The sequence below is a fragment of the Pocillopora damicornis genome, chromosome 6, assembly GCF_964200805.1.
Source record: "Pocillopora damicornis chromosome 6, jaPocDami1.2, whole genome shotgun sequence".
NCBI lineage: Eukaryota > Metazoa > Cnidaria > Anthozoa > Scleractinia > Pocilloporidae > Pocillopora > Pocillopora damicornis.
Window position 1 is genome coordinate 21,985,061 of NC_142675.1, and position 25,122 is coordinate 22,010,182.

The 25,122-nt window shown below is 38.6% G+C and overlaps 1 protein-coding gene and 1 long non-coding RNA gene across 2 annotated transcripts; one reads left to right on the forward strand and one right to left on the reverse strand.

The window, feature by feature from the left end:
• Positions 1–1,647: 1,647 nt before the first annotated feature.
• On the reverse strand, positions 1,648–24,523 carry LOC113686108 (histone-lysine N-methyltransferase 2B). The gene is made up of 33 exons (XM_089208420.1): positions 24,117–24,523; positions 23,185–23,995; positions 21,213–21,262; positions 19,526–20,595; positions 19,148–19,195; positions 18,369–18,436; positions 17,752–17,945; positions 16,963–17,079; positions 15,167–15,292; positions 14,694–14,786; positions 14,093–14,146; positions 13,617–13,928; positions 13,303–13,362; positions 12,882–12,959; positions 12,227–12,337; positions 11,610–11,698; positions 10,923–11,077; positions 10,126–10,283; positions 9,420–9,611; positions 8,875–9,033; positions 8,546–8,666; positions 8,340–8,418; positions 6,819–7,651; positions 6,307–6,381; positions 6,147–6,181; positions 5,774–5,881; positions 5,029–5,078; positions 4,718–4,840; positions 4,316–4,405; positions 3,685–3,814; positions 3,175–3,270; positions 2,628–2,695; positions 1,648–2,075 (listed from the first exon to the last, which is right to left on the reverse strand). Exons 1-33 carry the CDS (start codon positions 24,300–24,302, stop codon positions 1,970–1,972), a joined length of 6,045 nt encoding a protein of 2,014 aa, XP_089064546.1. The 5' UTR covers positions 24,303–24,523; the 3' UTR covers positions 1,648–1,969.
• On the forward strand, positions 20,745–22,473 carry LOC149044433 (uncharacterized). The gene is made up of 3 exons (XR_016187336.1): positions 20,745–20,875; positions 21,425–21,495; positions 22,381–22,473. It is a non-coding gene; the product is annotated as an uncharacterized LOC149044433 (long non-coding RNA).
• Positions 24,524–25,122: the final 599 nt, after the last annotated feature.

A 25,122-nucleotide genomic window follows, 5' to 3' on the forward strand; every position in this document is an offset into this window, starting at 1 on the left:
TTCGTTATAAGCGGAAGCTGAACAAAATTTTAGCGCCCGTAATATTCCACGGTTCCGCAACGAAATCGGAAACGACAAGACTAATGCTACTTCCGGTCAGGTAATTACGTCACAAGTACGCGTTTCCGCTAAAGAACCCACGAATTGACGCTCGCATCCTAACAATGTCACGAATTAGTCAAACACAACAACAGCACCGGCCAAAACAACTTCACGTGGAAAAAAGGAGGCGTTTTTAAGACGTCATTCGAAATTGGTTTTTTGAGAGTCAACCGACTTAAAATATAGAGAATCATGCCGATTTATTCGTTGGAAACACAGGTCACAAACTGATGAACCCACAAGGTTTGCGCAGGCTATGTTTGAAGAGCAATCAATGAAATTCCTTGTCTTAAGTTCTCTTTTGAGATGTTCAATCATCAAATACTGACCGATCTTGTTTGGTCACGTTCAAACACTCGAAAATGTCTTCATATAAGTGATTTATCTACAATTAATTTTTGAATGGCATGTTTGTGGTGTAGAGATGCGCTGCGAATGGTGAGAGCAGGAGGTGAAAATTCGGGACAGTGCCTTGGAGTTTTTCAGAGAGACAAAGAGAGACTTATTCGTACATCCCTTTATTATTTTTTTGTGTTATGTGCCAGTCTATTTTGTTTTGTTTGGTTGTTTCATCCTGTTTGGTATTGATAATTCTCTTTACGGGTTACCCTGTAGTCTTCTTTGTTGTTCCTTTTTTCTTGATCACGACAACAAAGGAAGAGGTATTTGCGTCTTCAAGTTTAATCCCCCACTTTGTTTTCCTAATGGACTATATATAAACGCTAAATAATACGTGGGCTGTACTTGAGCGGAAAAGCCGCAGTTTGGCAAGGTTCTTGTAATTCAGCGATCTATGTCGGCGCGTATTCACGCTTTCGGAAAAATTTGAATTTAACACTTAGTCAGAGTTAGTGCGTGCGGATGAAATTTGCTATTGAGAACTTTGCACTGTGAAAACTTACCTCCGGCGGGAGACAACTTTGTTCTCCAATCAGAACAGAAAGAAAAAATAAATCTGTTCCTGATGCCAAGATGGGGTTTACAGTCCCAGACTGGCTCACCAGCTTGGTCGAAGGAAACCTTGAAAGTATCGGCCTAACTAAACATTTTAATGTTTTTCAAGGTAATCAAGCGTGGGTGGAGACGAAAAAATAGAGCTCTCGGGACTCAGGATGCCGTCTACCTCGACAAATCAACCAAAAAAAAAACAAACAGACAGAAATGTCTGGTTGAAACGGTGAGTTAGGAAAAAAAAACCACTCATGAAAATTTCTGGAAAGAAAGAACAACGAATTTTCGAATCTGTATCAACGAGTGGTTTATACAGAATGAGCGTGTCTCCTGTGCATATGTAGCTTTCACCCCATTGTGAGCTTGCCCCACTTGCTCGCCACACTTGCGAGTTCGCCCACTGAGGGAAAACAAGTTCGCCCCACCCCAAAATCCTTTAACTCTTTTCCTACCCCGAAACCCATTCCTTTTATGTCGACATCATAACATGCTGAAGCGCGCTAAAACGGCTCTGAAATGCTAGGCCCAACGACGTACCAGTGCAACTACACACCCTCATAACGTCAGCCAGAAATTCACGACATTCACATCGTATCAAGGCATCTTACTTAAAAATTTATTTCCGTAAATACTGATAATTTATTGCACTGAAACATGACATCATTTCTCTCAGATTTGTCATATATTACTGCGCTCAAATTATTACAAATCCATTGCAGACAAGATATATCACTTAGAGAGAAAAACCCCCTCAAATATATAGTAAATATCATAAAGAGCTGGGATGCTGTAAATAAGCTTTTACAGAGCAAAGACAAATATTTTACATCTTATTATGTACACTTGGTTCATAAATAAAATTCGATTTGACAAAAAAGATCCAGCTTTGGAAAGTTTCAGGGGAGGGAAAGGATAGTTAATTGAGGTATTTGCGACAGTGTTTTGAGTGGCACAAACAAGGTAACTTTTCGTCTTCGATAGGAAACTTGTAGTCATAAGTCAACTCTTCTCCTCTGGAAATACTGAAAGGAAGAAATTGAATAATCAAATTTAGTCGCGTACAGACGAGAGAACTTAACGTGGTAATGTTCGAAAAATTTGTGGGTGGGAGGCTATGTATCCAGAGTCGGAGTGTAAGCTTGGAAATATTTAAGTGCATGTTGAAAATAATCCAGGATTGCATTAGATTTGCTATACTTTGCTCTGTGATTGGCCTAAAAAACTTACGCCACCATCTCAACCAATCAGAAGAAAAATTAACAGCTTCTTAGTTACTCGCGTTTTCCCGCGCTTCCGGCAGTTCACTTGCAATCATACTTCGCTCTCACTGGCTGTCAAAATTACTTCAGTTGGGATTTTACGACGAGATATGCTCTTCAAATCAAAATACAATTACAAGATACTGTTTCAAAGCGGTTTAGCGTAAGTAAACAGACCTCTTACTAATTTTAGCTTTCTCCGCCTGATAGAGGAAAAGCGATAACAAACTAAACGTGTGTCAGCCAACAATACCGATAACATAACCCTTGGAAAAAAATTCAACCTGACTAAACAACTTTTTTTTTTATACATACCTTCTGGAAGCAAAGATAATAATTTTCTTTTGACCGTCCACAGTGATAACTCGAGAAAAGCAGTTTGACTAAAGTGTAAAGGAAACACATTACTTAATAAACATCGGGGAAAGTTTGTTCATTATATTGTATTTTCTCTTATATTATCGTTCAAAGTGAGAGCGAGATAGAAAGCGCGGTGATGTATACGTAGCTTGGCTTAAAAATTCAAATAACACTAGAGAAGTAGATCCTTGTTCACCCTTTACAACATCGAGTCAAGCAACTGGTCATACATATGGTTGAATAAGCGTTTCTACATCATTCCTGAGCAATCAAAAGATACATTCTACACGCGTAATTGGCAGTACTGAGTACCGCGAAACTCCAGTTATTGCACCCACCCACCCACCGCTTAGAGTCCCCTCCCCCCTCCCACCCTCGAAACTAAACAAACCGGGTGCTTAAAGCCAAAATTTCACAGGTCTTTCAACTTGGGCACTCTTTTGCCTTACCACCTAAAACAACCCTTTGAACGAAAATGGTAAAAACAGAGAATTATATTTACGTCGCAAGAATGATTGATGAAACGAGCTGCGTTTCCGCACATCGTGGCGTCAACGACATATGTCCCGTCGACACGAAACATGTAACACCCGATACCCTGAAAAGATAGAGGTGAAAAAAGCTTTAGATCCTTAAGAAGGAATCAGTCTCTAACCAAAATTATCAAATCATAACCACCACTGTTCCTAGGATACTTCCTCTTTAAACCTTAAACTCCCAAGAGTGATCAAGACAGAATATCTCCTTACAACATCATTACTGTAAAATGTAGTCCAGTGACGAGAATTAAGAAAATGTTCATTAGGGGATGGTTGGTCGATCTAATAACAACTTCTCTGAACTGAAAGCATAAGAATTGTTTGACAGACAGTAAATTGACAGACTGTAAGTATTAATTACCCATACGATAAGATAAGCCATAAGATCTGGGAGTGAAATGGTTAATTATAACTAACCGCGCAGATGGTAATGTTAAGAACGTAACTGATGTCAGGTAAATATGATTACCTACCTTGCTTTCGTAATACTTCTCTCTCTTGTCAGTGAGAACAGAACGAACCAGCATTCCAGAATACTCAATCACCATTTCACCAGCGGCGATATTACGGGTGCAGAATAATCCTCGACCATGAATTGGGGACCTTAGGTTCAAGCGAAAAAAAAACTTAAAAGCGAAAAATATGAATAGAGTTGGCAGAGTTAAATAACGAAATGCCACGTCACAGGTATGCTGTCAATAACGCGGGCTCAAACGCACGCGGTTTAAAATTCAGCGAACTTCGCGAAAAAAAGAAAAGGGGCCGGCATTCAAAACGGAGGCATTTTGCTGTCGTTGAAGGCATTTCACTATTTCCAATGTTTTTAAGGAAAAAAAATCAATGTTTGAAAATATTTAGGGGGTTTACAAAGTTTTTGGAGGTTATTATGTAAAAGAAATGCAGCAGGGGAAACAACGCCTCGAAGCAACAGAATGGAAATTCAAACATGCAAACGATTCAACATCCGTTTTCCGCGCTTAAGGCTACCGCATGCGCAGACCTATTCAGCTCTGAAAAAGAAACTTTGAGTGACATGTGGTCGGGCAGCTGAGCCAGCGGTAGCTACCATTCGATTATGACAATTTTTAAGAGATGCACACGTACCTGTAAACAGCAACAGCGTCTTTGTTAAAGGAACTCTGTTTAAGGTGGCGGTATCTCATGGCCATTGGTAGATCCAAACATGTCGGGCGCCTGTAAAATAATAGTTGAAATGAACTTTCAGTAAGTTAATAATAAAATCAATAATTTACTTAAGGATTCGGTCCCATTGCCAGGATCATTACACTATGCGAGGTGGTTCTTTCTTTCCCTTTTGCATATGAAAGCCTAGTAAGTGACCATCGCAATGGGAACTAGCGAGCAATACTCTCATCTGTTTGTGCTGGTATATACAGAAGTCCAAATTCAGTTCTTCTAATTTTCGTTACAAAACCTAGTATGAGATGATTCAGTTTAAATCCCCAAGAAAGAGGCATTTTTAGCGTCCGTAGAGTTCTAACGTACTTCACGGACAGAGGTCCATCACGCGCTTGTTCAGCGCTCTCTTGTTCCTCCGCACTTTCTTCTAATTGTGGAGCGACACGGTGACTTGACGCTAGGAACGCGAACATATCATACTTTTTGTTTCTGTTGAAAAAAGGAGAAACAAAATCAATGACAGTGATTATTGCTCTCACTATTACCAGAACGTAAAAGGTCCTTAGCATGTCGATATTACAGATAGGTACGAGTCGCTTTCAACAAGTATAAACTCATTTGACTTGATAGTATAAATTATCCATTTATCAAAAAAAAGAGTTTTTAGGTTTCCAAACCTGTGGAACATTTCAGCTCTTGCACAGCCGTGTGGATTCTCTTTCAAAGCCTGTGGGAGAGTTGAGTATAAGATGTAAGGAAAAAATTCTTCTTCTAGTGAACCCTTTAACTCCCAAGATCTAACTGTTAATTCTCCTTTGTAGCTACTATACATTTCCTCGTAAAGTGGTTACGAGAACTTGGTGTTGATCAAGATAATCACTTTAACCTGAAAATTTTGAGTATTCTCATTAACTGTTTGCTGGATAATGTATGGATTTTACAGGGAGCAGTTATATATTTATCACTTCTGGGAGTTTAAGGGTTAAAAGAAAGTGCGCTTGTTTTAACAGACTTTGAAATATCGCAATTTCCTTTGAAGTACTCAAGACTTATCCATTTGCACCATTCTGAAGTATTTGATTGTAACATTACTTGAGCTTACGATACGTTAAAAAATTTAGCCTTGAAATCGAACCAGTAATTGACTTCCCATTACGGTCTTCCATTAAGGCCATATGCACAACAGGTTAGATAAACTGAGCGTGTTTTCACGAAGCGAACGTAACAAACGTTTTGTATTCACGCTTGTTCACACAGAAAACATTTTGCGCTCACACCGCGCCCGATCAGTTTGAAACGCACCATTCACCATCGATGAAACCGCCGAACAGCTGGATTGCATTACCCAGCCGTATCAATTGGCCTTTTCAAATTTCTCCGCTTAAGTGTGGACGCAGCCTAATGCATCTTTGCAGATTTTACCTGTGTTTCTTCCAAATTGCTATTGTCAAATGGTGGATTATATTTGAAGGAATATTGCTTCAGTTGATGGGCTCCAGGTAGCTGCTCTAACATAGACACGACAGATTCCTGCGGGGATTAAGGATAAAAAATTAAAGATTTGCCATCATTCTTCCCCCCCAACATTTACGACAATGCTGATCCTAGCAGTATGCAAGACACCTGGCACGTGAGCCAGGGAATTCTACGTTCTGATTGGCTAATTGGAGTTACAGTTTGCAATAACCTCTCATGTACCTGCGAAAATGAGGAATATCCTGAAGCTGTAGAAAAAAGGCAAAAAAGAACAAATGAAATGTAACAAAACTTTCTCAGGTATGGGTTACCAACTCACCTGACGAACACCAAACATTGCTTTGCCATTTACACCTGAAGAACCAAATCAAATACATCAGTTGCTTCGTTTATTGCATGAAAACAAAGGATCGTAAAAAGGATAACGAAAATCAGGCAGCACAGATGATAATTAATATGAAAAGGGCGGTTGACAGAACCTGCAAACGGAACCAGTTTCATGCGACGATCTATCCTGGCTTCCTGAACCTTTTCAAAGACTTGCTTCCAAGCAACTAGAAACATGAAAAAAAAAAAAACAAAACAAAACAAAACAAAAGTAAACGAAAAAGCTCATCAGAAAAATGGTGAATATCAGAAGGAACGTTATTTTCAAATTGATTGACAGGGCACGAAATAACGGCCGGTTAACGGACACCAGTGTCCGAAATCAAGCACTACTATTCAATATCGGAAATTGGTGTCTAAAAACGGCCGCCAGTGCCTAAAATCGGACACTATCGTCTAGAATCGGACACTAGTGTCTAAAATCGGATATTAATGTCCAAAATCAGACACTTGTATCCCAAAATCAGACGGTTGTGTCCAAAATTGTACACTAGTGCCCCAGATCGGACAAAAGGTCCAAAGTAAGACTCTATTGTCCAAAGGAGGAGTATCAAGTACGCTAGTGCCAAGCAATGTTGACAGAAATATCAACACCTAAACATACTTTCACATGTATTCGCCTCGACCTTCACTCCTTCATCACTTGTGATTTCAAAAGACACATGAGGTTGCTCGGATTGTGCAGCATTCTCTCTCTCTCGAAGCTTCACTAACCAAGACTTGGGAGATATTTCTTTTATGGGCGAATTTAATAGCTCTTCATCTCCTGCCTTAGCTACTACTTCGTGATCGCAGTTTATCTGCCTGACTGTTTGAGGAATCGACTCCTCAAAACTCATCGTCCTTTTCGCGGCTGGCGGTGTCTTTCTACATCTCTGAGGCGCGGCTTTCTGCGCAGGAGCACTTGGTAAGACGGGTGACGGAGATTTTTCCACACGAACAGGATTAAGAATGGATGGTAAATGGCTTGTTTGTCGATTTAAATGCTCGAGGAGTTTCCTTGGAGAATTCGTTGGTGAAGAAGGCAAAGGTTTTTGAGGAGCTGGTAGAATTCTTCTTAGCTTGGACAGGTGTGTTGTTTCATTTAACAGAACTCCCGGAAAAACAGAGTGATTCACAATCCCGGGTCCTGGATGAGGTGCTATTCTTTTCAGTTTCTTTCCATAAGAACTATTTAAGTAGTCGGTCGTTTTGTTATTTTGTCGAGGTTGTGCTGAGTTTTTGATATCTCCGTGAGATGCAGACGTGATTTTTGGCGTTTTGTCTTTCTTGTTTAATTCTTCGTGAGAAATAACTTTGTGTAAGTGTTCCTGATCTATCGACTCCTTAATTTCCTGTTGCCTTCTTTGCATCGATTCAAGTGTTTTCTCTTTCGTTGTGCAGTAATAACGGCATCTTTTAGTTGGATCCTTAACACTCCAGTACAACCGACTGATTCTACGTGAAAGATGAAAAGCAAAGTCAATATAAAAACAAAGAAACAAACATGGACCCAAGACATGATTGCCAAAGTCATACGTTTTTGAAATTCACTAACTTTTCAAAAACAAGCGTAAAATTTCCCTGACCAACTGCGTTAACAATTTCACAAACGAGTCCTGGTGATGACCTCCAAAGTTGAACCTCCCCTCACAGCCATCCTGTCCACCCACAAAGTGATGTCTTCAGCAAGCGTCACCATCTTTCATCACGACAGGCTGAACCACTCCATATTTTATTTGACAATTCACTTTTCCCTGCCCTTCTATTCTAAGACGTAAATTTTCCCTGACTCAAAATGAAATTCCCCGACTTTTCCCTGACCTTGAAGAAATTTATTTTTCCTGATCTACAGCAACCATGCAAGATGGAAAGATCCTTAATTGAAGACCGCCTGGGTCATTTTGTCGTGCTCTGAAACAAAACACTTCTATTCACAGTGCTTCTCTCCAACTTGGAGTATGTTTGGATATTAGCGAACCATGAGAGAAAACTAAGGGAAGGTTTGAGAAGAAAAAGCAACCCATGAATGAAACCATTCGAATAACTTCAAGCTACGGTAAAATTGTGATACTTGACTTACAACTTGAGTTGGAAGGAGAGCGTAAAGGAGGCTACAGTACAGTGATAAGATTATACTACGTACCTGAAATTAATGGGATACAGCGTTTGTTTGGTGTCGGAATGTTCACTCAGTTTGCCCATGTCTTCCAGAGTAAGAGATCCTAAAAGAAAATCAAAAGTATTGAGAATCTAAAATTTAAACCATTCATTTCCCTAAGCTGGTTTTTAATTGAATCTTCAAAATCTTGTAATTCCACATTTTAATCTCGTTTTATGTCAGCACGTTACCTTGTACAAGGGTGATGTTGTGAGGTTCAAATCCTCTGGACAATTTCTTTGTAGCTCGGATTTTGCCCATGTCCACACAAACTCGTCGTTCCACACAAAAGTCGTCATTTACCATCACCAACTGACAACAGGAATTATTATCACATTTAGTAAAATAAGGTATAATTCATAAGTTTACTCCATAAAATTTCCCAAATGAAATTCGAAAATAATCCGCGCGGGAAATTGGCGTGCAGCCGGCCAAGATTGATCCCCTTGCGCATGCCTTACCGGTTTAACGCTGTTACTGCTAAGTGATACGTGCTTTGGGAGTTAAAAAAACGACTAACCTCCTTTTTGGTCCTGAAGGAATGTTGAGCACAGTACACCTTCTTGTCGTCTTGGAACTCGGCTTTAGCATTTCGTGCACACATAAAATGATAATTCATTGGACAGCGAGGTTCACAACAGCCCACAGTGGCTCCAACCTCACCACAATGTTCACATTTCTACATAGGAAGATAAATCGATTGTTTGGGATGAGAATGCGGCAAGAACGTGACCGACAAAGTTTGTAAAATCGCGATAGTAAAGGAAAAAAAAAGTCCTTGTAAAAATCACAACAGTTGAATATCAACTTAAATATGCTGGAATCACTTTGTAGGAGTAAGTTAATTCATTTATTTCAAATTCACTTAAACACCACTGGAGGAAAACATTTTCTACCAAAACTCAGCGGTTAAGCTCCAACAAATCCCGTTTTCTATCAGGCCTCAATTAATTCGACTTCTTCAGTCGCACTTGACCTGTTAACATTAAGTCGTCACTTTGATAAATTTGCAATTACTTAGAAGATAATGTGTAAACCAAATGAATGAAAAAACACGGCAAATACCATTTGTTTTCCACGTGATATCGCCACTTGAACATTCTGTAAGCGACCCTCGTCATCTTCAAATACTTCCGCTGACCACAGACCACAATTGACATGCACCCATTCATCTAAACCACAAGTGAGAAGCCGGCCTGCCTTGGAAGGTTCGGCATCACGCATCGAACCACACAGAAGACACTTTCTGGTATCCTCCTGAAAAAATTATCATACGCAAATTGAATTTTCCCTTTTCTCCAACACTTTGGTTTCGGGGCCGAGTCCTTCAAAGTTAACTTAAACCATCCCGAGGAACGGGTCTTAATGAAATTTAAGTCTGCATACTAAGGTGACTCGCACGTCGTAGAACTGTTAGATGCTAACACAGTCTCTACAGCATGAGGCGCTCAGAAGTTCTTTCTTACCCCATGGATGGATGCAAGTCCCCCGCCAGTCCTACACCGACCCGCCCTACTCCCCCTCCCACTCCTCCAGCATTTCGTCAGGCTTCCCTGACAAAGCACTAGTATTCAGTTAAACCCCTGGGGAGGAGGCAGGGGGTGGGGCACTGTAAGAGTCAAGTTCCCCTCCCAAGAATCCCTGAACAGAATGACCTGGCTGGTGCTCGAAGCCGGAATTTTCAAGCCAAATTCCAGCGCGCTTCCCACTTGGACACCACGCCTCCATTCTAGCATCTTACACAAAAATCATACAATGAGTTATACCCTACCACGTCAGTTGCTTGCTGTGGTTGTTGGTGTTGTTTCAGTTGCAGGAATTGTTTTATTTGTTGCTGTTCATCGTCATTAGTATCAATTTCCATAGGCTCCTCGTTCGTGACGTTTCCTTCCTGCAGATCGTTTTCTGTGTCTGTTTCCATCTTTTCAACTTCACCAACAAATTAACAACAGAAAAATTCAGACAACTCCATCTTCAACGATAACATTAAGCAATGGACATTCCACGAAGTGACTCCTCTTGTCCACTGTATTCAGGCCGAATTAGAATTATGCACGTTGGTTTTTGTGGAGGGAGGGAAACCGGAGGAAAACTCTTTGGAGGGAAATAGGAGGAAAACTCTCTGAGTAGGGAAGAAAACCAACGAATCAAACTCAAGCAAGGTATGGCACATGTGACGCCGTGTATGGGAATCGAACCCAGGCCACGGCGGCGAGAGGCGAGCGCTCTAACCACTACGCCATACCTGCTCTCTGATTCTTCTACCCTCGAGATCTAATTGTGGTAATTCTCTGTTTAAGGTGCCACAAATTTTCTTGTATATCAGTTCACAAATTGGTGTTTCTGTATATCATGATAAATAAATTGTAAATAAAAAAAACAGCCGTTCTTTCATGATTTGATTTGAAATATCCAATAAATGTTTCACCGGCATTCCCCCATCTAATTCGTTTACAACAGATGGCATAAATTTTCACAATTCAGCACGTTAGTAATATCTAAAAGTTTTCTACCACATATACTGTTTCCAGTCTCCTAAGAGAGCAATGAGTTTTTTTCAAGACTTACAATTTTCGTTCTGTGATGAGTTCATCTGTAGAGCCTCTGAAGAAGAAGGCTGAGATTTTCCAACAAGTGTGGAATCAGACTTTTCTTGGTTGCTTTTTAAGGAAACGTATGAGTGATCCCAGACTTCGTAAGGAATAGCAGTTCCAATGATTCCACTGCAAGAAAGGTGTAAAACGATCGGTTGGGATTAACTAAGACTGTCGATTAAAATACAGAGCCCCTCTCCATAGAGTGTCGTCATACCAAACCCAAAGCAATTTTCATCGGCCAATCAGAACACAGGAAAATATCAGAAAAAGTAAATGACGGCTCAAACTAATGACACGTGACCCAGTGGCAAGTGGTTTCAGCTTTATATTTCAAAATTTGATTGGTTGAAAAAGTGACGTGGAATTTCTAGACTAATGATTAAACGTATCGAAAGGTAACCCAAGGAATCCCAGCAATGCAGTCGAGGGACGGTGATGAAACATTGGAAGGGGGTCACCCTGCCCAAAACTACCATTCTTTCCAGGCAGGGGGGGGGGTCTCTTTGTGCTCCTGAAACCGAGAAAAGCTGCGGTGCGATGGGCCGTTTGCTTTATGAACATATAATTGTTTCAGCCATCAGAATTCACCAATAAGTTCCATTGAAAAAAACAAATTTTTCGTTCCGGTTCTGCAGTATGCGTTATTACAACAGCTTACTTTTTAAGGCGTGGTTGAGCGATCTCCTCGTGTTCCTCGGAATTCACTGTACTCTTAAGCTTGTGCCAAGGAAACATTGCCACTAGTTCCTACAAAATGAAAAGAAAATGGTGTTTTGATTCTGTAGATTCTGTATGGTTTTCAGCTACATGCCCAAGTCCTACTCCACAAACCCATTCTAAGTATCAAAATGTACGGTGCCCCCCCTCTAATACAAGCCCGTCAAGGAGGACGGGAATGGTTTTGGGCGACTTTATACCTTTTAAAACGACTGAGAGCAGCAAAGAAATATTGGAATTGCAAAACAGGTTGTAAGTCACAAAACATTGATTGATACACCTAAATATATTTTGAATTTGAAATGCTCCTATTCCTTATAGATTGCCACTTCGACCTGAATGCCGTGTTTAATTTATTGTGACGAAAAGGCTTACATGAGGGGGGAGGGGAAAGAATCACGGGTACCCCAGGACACCCCCCCCCCTCCAGCTACACCCTTGCTCTATCATGATTGGGTGGAAAATACACCCGCTTTTCCTTCAGGGCAATCTTAAAATACCCCCACAGTCCCACCCACTCTACAATACATGCAAACGCTAGACTGATGATAAACAAACCTTGCAGAAAGTATAGTAAAGAGAGGACCACTGTCTGGTCAAAACAGAGTCTGTTTCCACAAGTCTATAGACCCTGTCCAAAACTTTCGTAATGTCATCGCAAAAGCTTTCCTGTTGAAGAGGAACACAAGAAGGATGTCATTAACTCTTCATGGGTGTTGTCTTCCCTTCTATGAACCCTGTACACCCTAACATCAGTATGCATATTCTCCACACTGTTCTCTATACATTCCCTAATGTGCCGACAAGGAGAATTTGCTTAACAATCAAAAGCTGTTTTAATTGGTGATCATTTCTTCTATGCTCGTGGCTTTCATGTCTGATTCAAGGGTGATATTGTAAGGAGAAATTGGAAGCTAGTCACTCTTAGGGTAAAGGGTTAAAACTTCTGCATAAAATAGCAGTTAGGATTGTCACTCTTATCCATTTGATGTTTCTCTACTGCAGAAGACTGTCAATTCAAGGTTTTCACACATTTAGAGGAGACTTCCACAAATGACTTTCTTTGTAGTAAAAGTGACTCTAAACATTGTAATACAGCCCTTTGTTGACATGTAATACCATGGTTTTTCCTTCTAGTTCATCATAGGTGGAACTTCAAACATAATTCAACTGTTGTCTTTCAAATAAACACAATTTTTCAACAGGCACTCACCACACTGGTGTACTTCTTATCTTTCACTTTTGCTGAAATTACTTCAAAGTCCTTTGGATATCCATTATCTGCTTCAAGCTGTTGCATCAAGAAGGAGGAGAGAAGCTCAATGAAAGTAAAGAGTAACTGCCCAAGTATACAACATAATGAGCCTGGCTAAGGCTTGAACATGAACTCTGATACATTAACCATTAAGCCATTGAAACTTCAAGCATATTATGCATGAAATCATCTTATTGGTAGGCCTACAAATTGGATTATTCAGCAAGAGGGAGGCTGCACAAAATGCACAGAGCGAGGACAAGAACCTGGTCTCAGACTTAATCCTCAGGAGGTCAGGTTCAGAAATCAAACCAGCTGAACTATGTTAGCTAAAATTACAAGTATTCACTCAAAATTTTCATTGCTGTACTTGTTGTACCTGTTCAAAATGAGACTTGAATGGTTCATAAGCCTTGCAACTTTTGATTTCTTCCACAATCTGTGTAGATCAAAACAAAATGTCACTTTTCCTTAGCAATTTGCTAGTACTCAGAATCTTTATTGTTGTGGGGGGGGGGGGGGGGAGAAAGAAAGAGTGGGAGGGAGGGTAAGGCAGAGTTGAAAGTGACCCCACCAGAGCTAGAATCTGCACCTTCAAATGCAGAGTCCACAAAATTTGATGTTGGGCCACAATGGCTATCCTCTACAGTCGTAACATGCTATGATAAAAACTCATCTACTGATTATAATTACCCTCTCATATCCTGCTTCCATTTCCTCCATCAGTTCTTTATACCAGGGAGAAGATACCTGATCTTCGTAACAGCGCCTACAAATGAACTGCACTTCCTCTGGTAAGTCTGTCAGACACTCATACTGATCAACTGTGATTCCTTGACATTCTGCATGCACCCAGTGATCACACTTGACACAGTGAACCATTTTAGATTCAAAGTCATCATCAGAGTAGCATTTATCACAGAGGGGACAAAAGTTATTCTGTTGTCTCTGCTTGCCACATTCTTGACAGTGTGTGAATTCAAGCATCCACATAGCTTCAGGATTCTACAAGAAAAACAGTTCCCAGTTCTCAGTAAGTAGCAATTTCAGATGACTACAATGCTTTGTTGTACACTGGCTTAATATGTCTGGATTACTATACTTGAAGGTGAAACTAAGGTTAAATGTAGAGAGCTGGATTTCAATTAAAAAAAAAATTAGAAACTTACATCTCCAGCAGTTCTTCTCCCACAATTTTTGCACTGTACACACCGACCACACACCTGAAAACAAATCAAGCAAAATTGATGACATTACTGTGTGATCATACAAGTGAGGGTGATCCTGAAAAGGGGTGTTGTCAGAGACTCACATTTTGTCAACCTGAATTGGAAGTCATCATCAACATCAAGAAGAAATGATATAGTAAAGTTCTCCTTTTTTACATTCTAAGCTAAGCATTTATATCTAGAACCACTTTTAAGAACACACCACAAAAAGTTATTAAAAAGATATTCTGTGATCTTGACAGCAATACAGAAGATGGTTTGACCCTGTGAGTAGCATTTAATCATGTAGTCTGATTGTCCGTGTGAGAATAGTTCCGAGCAGAAATGTTCAACAGTCTTGACGAGAATCCTAATCAGAGTCCACAAAGGGTTGACTCTGATAATGACTTCTGTAAAGGTTGTCAAGGCACTTGTCAGTACTACGCACAAAAGTCCTTAACAAGACTAATTTCATCCCCATGATCAGACTACACCATAAAATCATGACAGTACATTCCATCTCAGTCCAACTGATGATTCCAGTAACTTAAATTTTACTCACCCAAACATCGTCATCTCCTTCTGGCTCTGTTGGATAAAATGGACCTAAGCATTCAACATGATATCCACGCTGACAACGGTCGCACATCAGGAGCTGAAGCAAAACATCAAAAAGTGATTTAACAAAAAAAAAAATGATAGAGACTCTAAAAAATGATTAAATGCAAGGTAATCATTAAAAAATATATGAAAGCTGATTTTTTGTTTAAGGCCAGTTATCAAACCCATCCAAGAATTTTGATCTACATATACCATGTTAAGCTCTTGTGCACCAATCAAAACCCCTCCTGCGATCAGTGCTATAATTCTCCTAGCAAACATCAACACATCACCTCAGACACAAGTGTGGAGACTACAAAAACTGATCAACCATCAGATATTGTCTTGATTCAAAATCAAATTCTTTGTATTAACATACAAATAAATATACATACATAACAGTACATAGGGAGAATCAGTTCATTTTATAGTCACCTTGTCTTGATATCCACAAACACTACAACTGCTGCAGTTGTCACAACACCATGTTGTCTCATCAATTGGTTCTTCATCAAGACAGAATCCATGGAAAGGCTCAGAACAAACTCTGCAGTAGAACATCTAGGGAAATAGACAATAACAACGAAAGCTCTGCAGGTGAGTTGCAATAAAAGAAATTGCAGTAAAAGAAGCCCAAAAAAATGCAAGCTCTTATGGACTTTGAACCTGTGCCTTCAGGGTACTGCAGTTGAACCTGTATTAGGCTGTCATCCCCAGGAATGGCAGAGTGACTGCTAAATATAGGTATCATAGAATAGGGGTATTGAAAAAAATAGATAAAAATTGGTATTTTACAGGTTCTAAGGAATAGGGATATTATATAGAAACAATAAAAAACATCATTTTATGTCATAACTGACCACTTACTACACAAAAAGTTTGTCAAAACTACTACAACAAAATTGATTTCAGGAGATAAACATGAATTAAATTTTTCTAAAAAAATTACTCTTAGTTAAATTTGAGTGGTTTATCTTTAAGTGACTGTTAAATACAGGCAGAAGACAATACAAATAGGCTGTCTGAACCCAGTAAAGGGTAACCACAACTGCCTAGCCCTTTAACTCCCATGAGTGACCAAGACAGAATTTCTCCTTACAATATCAATACAACATCAAGCAGACAGGTAATGAGAACAAAGAAAAATATAAACTAGGGAATTATTAGTTGATCCAAAACCCAATGCTCTGAACTAACATCACAAGATTTATATGAGAGACTGTAAGGAGAATTACTAATAAGATCTTGGGAGTTAAAGGTTAACAAAGGTGACCGTTTAATAGAGGTAAAAATTAAAGTACTAAAAAAAAAAAAAAAATTTTTGGGACTCTGAAAACTGAGCACTTAATACAGGGTGACCACTTGATACAGCACTGCTTAATACAGGTTCAAACATGAATTGTTGATAGTTTATAAAAATAGATTTTTTTCCAGTAGTCTTCCAGATAATTCTGTTGACCAGTAATTTAACAATTGGTTCATATATCAGTGTGCATTCATCAAGATATGAAGCACGCAGGAAGTTTGGAGAGCACAAAAGATGCATAAGAGTTGCCCGAGGTGTAGCTGAGAGCAACTCTAGCTTCTTGAGTGCTCTCCAAACTTCCCAAGTGCTTCATATCTTGATGAACGCACAGCTGACGTATGAAACAATTGTTTCATAATATCTCAACTCAATGGAAAATTTTTCCTCAAGGGATATGTTTGCTGATGTCATGAGCATGCACAATAGGAATATGAAGCACACTTGTGCAATTGAATTTGATTGAACAAATTTACTAGCAATGTTATAAAATGTTTCCATCAATAACACTTGTTTTATAAGGTAACTGTATTTTCTTTGATTGCACTATGCCTGTGGTAATCATTTCTTTGTTTATATATTACCTCCATTGCAAAACATTTTTTCCTTTTTTTATGTATAATTTTCAGCAGATTCCTTTATGAGAACCAAGAATCCCCTAAAATTTACATCACTCCCAACAAGTAACTCCAAGTTGGTCCTCGTTAAGAAATTTAGAATAAATTATTGCCACAGGCATACTGCAATCAAAGAAAATCCAGTAACCTTAAAAAGGAAGTGTTATTAATGAAAAAAATCATTACAGGTTAAAAGAATTATTTTGAAGACTACTGATAAAAAAATCTATTTTTATAAACTATCAATGATTCATGTTTGAAAAATTCAGATGACAACAAAGCTGTGTGTAAAAGGGAACTTGAAATCCAACCTTTTCACTGCCCTTGCTACCACAGAGAAAACAGAGTTCTTTGACAATACTTGGAACACCAGCTGTAAAACAAACTGCAAAGCCTTCCTTCCAAATTTCTTCCTCTGTGCTGTTGTCCTACATGTATGGAAACATTACACCCAATAATATTTAATCAAGTAAGGGACCTAACTTCCATTCAGTTTACTCTTACACATATATTAATCTGCATAGAATGTTGGGGGAGGGGGGGGGAGGGAGGGGAGAACCCAGGAAATGTTCTGGTTTTATCAACAACATACACACAGCTCCAGACAATTTTGAGTTCACAGACAGTTCAACACTTGACAGAACTTTTCTTTACATCACAAAAACTGATGGTGAAGAAACTTGAATTGACTCTTAGGAATATTGATGAAAAGTGCTTCAATATAAAAAAAACAAAACTAAAATTTGTTTCACGAACAAGTCTCAAGATTAAAGAAAAATATAATTTGTCTTTTCAGGAGCACAAGACAAAAGAAAATTTGAATTCCCATTAGGAATCAGGCCTAAGACCTTGCCGTTAGGCGAGTTACAGTGTAAGCTATTACTACCTTCATATATGACACACATCCAGCATAGTGCTAGGATCAGTACTGTTGCAATTGTAAGTTTTGAGCTCAGCAGTGGAATTAAAAGGGGGTTATTTGTCATTTTGCGAGAATGAGACAATGATAAAAGGTGAGTTCCATTCACAACTTAGATCTTGAGATTGACATAAGACTCAAGATTTCCAGTAACTACAGTTTGAAGTGATTGTGTACTTACACTCCAAGGTAGTTTCACCAAAGGAATATCAGCCATTACTGCTTGTCTCTTGCCACAGGCTGGTGGTTTAACTGATGCCACAGGCTTCTTTGCAGTTGAAGATGACATCTGGTTTTGACCTTTCTTGGAGCCCTTGACTTTGAGGGCAGTGTCATTCTTTGAGGGTGGTCTCTTTTTCACTGCTGTATTAGAATCTGTATGTAAGATTAGAAAAATATTACTTTAAAGAACTACACAAACTGAAGACATTTCCAGGGCTCCTAGCTAAAACTGTGGTGCGCAGACAAAAATTGGAAAAAGAAACTTAGCGCATTTTGAGTATGTGATCCCTTTACACTGATCACAAAAATAAACATTTAACCTTCTAACTTCCAGTAGTGATTAACATAAAACTTCTCCCTACAATATCCAGACATTATTCAGTAAACAGGTGATGAGAATATTCAAACTTAATCAATTGGGCTCAACTGAAATGCCAATACAGTTATTAAAGGTATTAGTAAACCACTAAACTTTATTTAATACATGTACATGCGAAAAGAAAGTTTTTAATCTGACCCAATGATAAAAGAACTTTGCACAGATAATGTTCTGTTGTCTGACATACAATTATGTACCTTTGACTAATCTCCTGTAAGGTACACCTTTGGGTTTTGGAGGCTGAGGATCAACGCACTTGCGTTTCCTGAAATTCAGTAGAAAATGCTTCAATTAGTTTTAAACACTTGACTCAAAACAATTGCTTAGAAATTCACTCACAATGACAGCTACTTACCTAGTACATATTTACACTCTTCAACTTCTGCCCATATCATTTTTTATATCAAAATTTTTAATAGGTATCTAATAAGTCAATAAATTTACCATAGCCAACATCAATACTCTCTATACCAACCTATTTTTATTATCTAACTGCACAAAGTAGAGTACAAAAGATGCCTGAATAGAGTACAAATATCTTGCAAAATTGTACAGTTGATTATTTTGTAATGTAAAAAAGACCTGATTAACCAGTCAGCTGCATATGCTATACTTCTCTAGCTGCTTTACTTTTCCAGCCTTATGAGAAACGAGCAGAGACACTTGGTACCAAAAAAAGGAGTTGGATAATAGATAACTTATTGGACATTTTGGTGTGTAGTATCACTTAGTGTTTCTATATACATTGTTTGTATTTCGACTCACCTTGAAGGCTTGTCAAAATACGACACAACTCACAAAAATCCTTAGCAATACTACACACCAAAACATTGAATAAGATATTCATACCTACATGTGCAATTTGGACTGGAAAGATTAGTTCAGTTTTTTTTATGATTATTTTAGTAAGTAATATTAAGTTAAACACTTGAAATAATCAATGACTCATGTACAGCAAAAGTAAACATATACTTACACACAAGACTGTTTGCTAGTACCCGGTCCCCCAAACTTTGGCTTGTCTCTGATGGGAAATACAGGAAATTGTAAGAAAAATGAAATTGAATAAGAGAGATGGTAAGTTTTGAGCTTGGTAATGAAATAGAGGAAAGATGTTTTTTGTCTTGTCAAGAGTGTGGGACATAGAGTCCCCATGAGGAATCAAACCTCAGACCTTTTCGATTCCATATTAGAGCATCAGAGTGCAGAATCCAAAGGGTCTGAGGTTCAATTCCTCATGGGGACTCAGAATTTTCTCCTCGTCCCACAATCACGACAAGATGAAAAACATCTTTCTCTAAAAATGAAATAGGTGCAAGGAAAGACTTTCATCATTACAATTTCTGAGACTTACATGCACCAGCGACATACACCACAATCATCTAGGACTTTGCATCCTACACATTGACCACAGCGAATCCTTCTTCTTCCTGGAACCAATGGAATGTTAGTGTCCCTCTCTTTTTTCCGAACACCAATTTTCTTAATTATTTTCACAACCTTTGTTTTTGTTTCTCCACTCTTTGTTCTTATTTTCCTAACAACTTTGATAACTTTCTTTACTACTCTTTCCTGGTTTTCTTCCCTCTGCCCTTTCTTAAGCTCTTTTTTGACCTGTGAAAGTGGCTTACTACTTTCCTCATCATCACTTGAACTAGGTAATTCACCATCCTCTCGCAAAGCTTGTAGCCTTGATAATTGTGTCTTTTTTGCACTTGGTTGTTTTTTCTTTGCTGGAACTGATTTTTCAGAAGCTAGTCCCTCATCTGCAGAACTCCTGCTTTCTTCTTGACTTGGGCGTCTTGATCTTGGTCTACTTTTTCTTTCTGCATCAGAGTCTACACCAACTTCATTTTGCTCTTTTGAATGTCTCCGTATTTCCACTGTCCTACATGCAGTCTCTTCTGCCATGTTCATAAATGTATCTTCTTTTGTTTCACTCTCAATCTTTTCCTGCAACTCTTGCAATCGTTTTGATTTAAAAAAATGTTTGTGAGCCGAGCCGGGTGTTTTCCTACTTGAAACATCGCTGTGTGTGGATGAAACCTCTGAATGTGAAGATCCATTGCTAGCTTGATCTTCCATCTCTTCCTCACCATTTTTCACTGAAAAGAGTTCATCATTCTGTTTCTTAATTTTGATTCTCTCTGATCTCTTTCCACAGGTTTCTTTATTACTCGACTGACCTTTGGTAGGTCTCTGCAATTTCAAAGTCTGTGATAAATTGGAAGTTCTAATAGTTTTCACTCTCTGTATACCTTGATTTGGGAATTTAGCAGGTTGATAATGAATTTTGGCATTCTTTACATTTTTCATCCTTGCAGAATTTTTGATACGAACTTTCCTGCTGTAAGAAGAATGCTGAGGTGCATTATTTGGCAATGATCCTTGAGATGGCACATCTGTAAATCCAAATCTAGGGCCCTGAGAAACCAAAGAGCATTGTATGAATGGGAGAAAAAAAATTCATTTCCCTATCTAAATACTTCCTACAGTTAGGTAACCCTTATCCCTCTTTACTGCAACATCAGTATGCATATTCTCCATACTGTTCTCTATACATTTCCTATGGGGTCTAACAAGGAGAATTTGCTACACAATCAAGAGCTTTTTAAGGGTCAAAGGGTTAACTCCTTAAGATCAGGATCTAATTTCTCTCAACAGTGTCATCCCTGAATCAAATGTCAAGGTCACGAGAATTAAGGTAATGATTGCCAGCTCAAGAAGCTTGATTGTTAGCCAAGTTCTCTTTATATGTATGGATCTACATTGCTTTGTGCTCATTAAAAGCCTGCTTATTTTCCATGACTTTCTATGATTTTTCAGAAGCCAAACCTAAATTCCATGACTTTTGAGGCCTGGAAAATGAAATTATAAAATTTCATAACTTTCCAGGTTTTCCACTGCCCATACCAACCCCATCATTGTTTAGTGCTTCCTTTTTGTTTTGAAGAAAATCTAAGATAATTTTCTTTTTTGATAGAATAATTATACCACAATCTTAATTCCAACAGCTGTGCAACTGTTTTTTCTTGACATACCTGAAAGTCAGCAGAACTCAATGTCTGGATTTCAAATCCAGTGGGTGAATCTGTAAAGAACAAATTTATATTTGTTAAGGTTCATTTTACAAGCTATAGTTTTATAGACCCCTGTCATATTCTTAAAAATGTAGCTTAACTGGAGGGCAATGATAACTAAACTAATTCCTTCTGGAAATAAAATTAACTTTATGTCGTTTCTCCTTTGGTAGAAAATTATTTACCCAGACCTGAAATAAGGCTAATAAAGAACACAGCAAATTGGATCAACATGAAAACAAAGGTAAGAGTGATTTTGTGATTTTTTTGTAATTGCATAAAGATCTCTAACCCTTTAACTCTCAGATCAAATTTTTCATTGTTCTTACTGTCAACCATAAAATTCTTATAATCTTAGTTTAGAGAATTAAATATTGGATCAACTAATTATCCCCAAATTGATATTTTTCTTTATTCTCGTTATATATCTGGTTAATATTGTATTGATATTGTAAGGAGAAATTCTGTCTTGGTCACTCATGGGAGTTAAAGGGTTAAAAACATCATGAGTTACGATTAATCACAAAATGAATGAGCAGCTTATGCATTTTTTTCATTTGTTTTTACTATGCAAAATCTCCTTATGACATACTTTTTAAGCTCTAGGTAAACGTTACTAAAAACACCTTTCTATACTTTTAATTTTATTATTTTCCTTTCCAAGGGTCATTCCCCATAATAAAAGCAACTTTAGGACAACTTTTCTTTCAAGAGGTGTTTTCAAAATTAAACATGTCTTATTGATCTGAAAGGCTAAAATCTTGAGGGACTAGAGAACAGAAATTCAATATTTTGTCTTAAAATCTATTCATGGTTATCCTCGACAAAAAAGGAACCAGATATTTGATGAGTACATAATAAAGAAGCAACACAATTTAGCTCTTAAGCTTATTACTCCACATAGCTGACCATTCAAGGGGTATTGCAATCCATGTGATTGAACAGAGGATATTATCATAGGATTGGAGTAGTATGCCGAAAGTTTCTAAAAAAAAATTACACACTTTCTTTGATTACAGAGATGTTTGGTTTGAATTTCCTGATCTTTCAGCAAATTTAAAACAAGTTCTCATTTTCAGAAGAGTTATTGATGACCTAGTAGGTATAAATAATTTTTTGCAATCCTAAGGATCCTGTCACGAAAGAACAACTAACTGGCGCTATTGATTCTATTTCGTGCAATGACTGTGTTAACAAGTATATCAGAGAGACCAAATGTCAGTTTGGTACACATTAGAACATCAAAAAGCAGTCCTTTTTGGCAAAAAAGAAAATTCAGCTTTATTGGAGCACACACGCCTAACCAGCGCCTTTGTTTGGAAGCCTAGCATATCGACTCCACCCGCGCTCCTTTAAATCGTGATGATGGCCGCCTGCTTCCTGACGCCTATTTACACCTCATCAGAAAAAAAGGGCAGCTAATTAGTGAGTGTATGAAAGGACCTCTTGTTGCAGCGTTTAGATCACCTCTGATGAAGGCACAAGACAGGAGTGTTGAAACATTGGGTCTATGAATTGTAACTTCTTGGTCACATTCATTAAATCTTTAAACCAGAGTAGCATTAAACCATGTCTATATTTCCCTTTACTTATTTCATACAGGTTGTGAGAATTTCATGCACATCACCACCATAATTTTAAAAAAATCTAGTCTTCATTCTGGCTCTTTTTTTTATATTGCATATTTAATCTTGCTGTATAACCCATTGATATGGCAAGGAGTAACATGATTTAATTTTGATGACTCTTTTGGGGATTGTAAGTCATTATCTTAAATCACTTATTTTGTTTCTTTAATGCTAAACATGCATATAGGTTCCTCTGATCTTCAAAAAAACAAAAAAACCAAACTCATCATGATTAAGAATAAAACTACTTAACTAAAATAAACAAAGAAATATTTTCTAGCACTGCCTCAAAAAATTTCAGATACCTGGATTATTCACGTAGACTCGTTGATCACCTGGTAACTCCACTTTTTCCAGTTTCACCTTCGCAGTTCGAAAAGCTTTGTTCGGAGGAACTTCGCCACCTTCCAAGCGTCTTTTCTGAGCGACTCGATTAACATAGTTTGACGATCCAGTTGTGCTCCTTTCATCTCCGCTGATTTTAAATTTCGGCGATGTGACATCGTCATAGTCTAACTTTTTACTTTTCACTACACGGCCAGACCGCGATCGTAATGGTTGGCCCTCTTTGTTTACTTCATCAAACTTTCTTTGCTTCCGAATTCTCTGGCCCTCCTTCGCTTTTGCAACCAATTGTTTCGCCAGAGGCACAGCCTTTTTCTTTAAATGGAAATTGATATTATGTGTGTTAGGCGATATATGGCGCTTGATTCCTTCACCCATTGAAGGTTTCTGGACCCGCGGTACAAAATTCGCTCTGACTTGTGTTGTTGATTTCACGTTTGGTGACAGACAAGCCTTGTCGAATTCTTTGGAGGGTCGCGCGAATCTTCTTTCGTACGAATCTCTCTTTCTGTACTGCTTCGCGTACAAATTTTGGCTCGTTGATGCTGCGGAAGGTTTATTATCTGCTTCAATCGCGTTGTTCTTACGCTGAAGGGATTCAGTTGTGAGTGTTTTAGGCACATTACCACTTGAATGTCTTGATGGCCGGTCTCTGGCGCCATCTTTACGATAACTAACTCTTTCGCTGCCATCCAAATAATCTTTGACAGAGAAAGAGCGATAAGCTTTCAAACCCAAATCCTCAGAACGAAAACCATAAAATTCTTCTTCCTATAATCAAAATAAAAAATCAGAAGTTTACAAAACAATCAAGCTTGCTTTTCCAAAGAAGAGAACAGGCCTCATAAACAAAACTATGAAATAAGCATTCATTGGAAAATTGATGAAGCACCTCTTCATCGGAATCTCCGAAGATTTCACGGTATTTTCGAAGGCTGATACAAACTGGTTTCTTGACTGAGCTCTTAAGCTTTTCTCCAAGCTGCTCTTGTTTAATCAGTCTGGACATGGTAAAATTCTCCTTTTTCTCAGGAGCACATCGGGCCTTCTTAGTTCCAGGATATTTCATTCGCGCCATGTTTCCTCTTTGTGCGCATGAGTGTGCGTCTCACACGTGCTGCCACGACCGCACACAATTATGGGTCAAAACAGAATAAACAAATATTTTTTTGACAAAATTGGCGTCTATTTTGCATCTTTTCCACCACTAGCGCTGATTCAGGGTGTCAGAATGTAAAGAGAAGTCCAATCAAAATCGAAAAAAATCTGGGCAGAAGCCCTATCGTGAGAGAAATCTACAGCGCGCAAGCTGATTGAGTGACCAGGCCTCATGGGTATTCCCCAAACGTCCGGTTCGCCTCGACGCACGTTCCTTGTGCGGTGGTTTAGAGACTTCATCGTTCACTTTGCTGGATGACCACGCACGAAAATGAATCAAGTCTAAAAGCTGTCGCAAGAATTAAATTTTGTCGGATCAGACTATGCGTAAATGAGTTTAAAGCGAATGATCAAGATTTAAGACCTTAGCGTGATTAGTAGATTGCGCGCTGTGAAGATCGCACGATATTATCAATAAACCCACCCGATTTCTTTCCTTCGATATCGTCTACGTCCACGCCGTATGGAGATTGATATATACAGTTTTTTCAAGAGAGTGATCTGAAATTGCCTTAGCAGACATAATTGTTTAATTTAAGCGCATTGACAAGTTTGCGCGGGGTTTTCCCAGCGTGAACCTTCCCACGCATAGGTCTCTAAGAGTCGCCGCGATACCGCAGTTTACCGCTTGCTTCCGCCTCTGACCTGCAGTCTTCTACCCATTTAAAGAACAAACCTCGGTTGTCTTATAAGGGTTGAAAAAATCCCATGGTAAGCTTTGGACGATCATGTATCTTCAG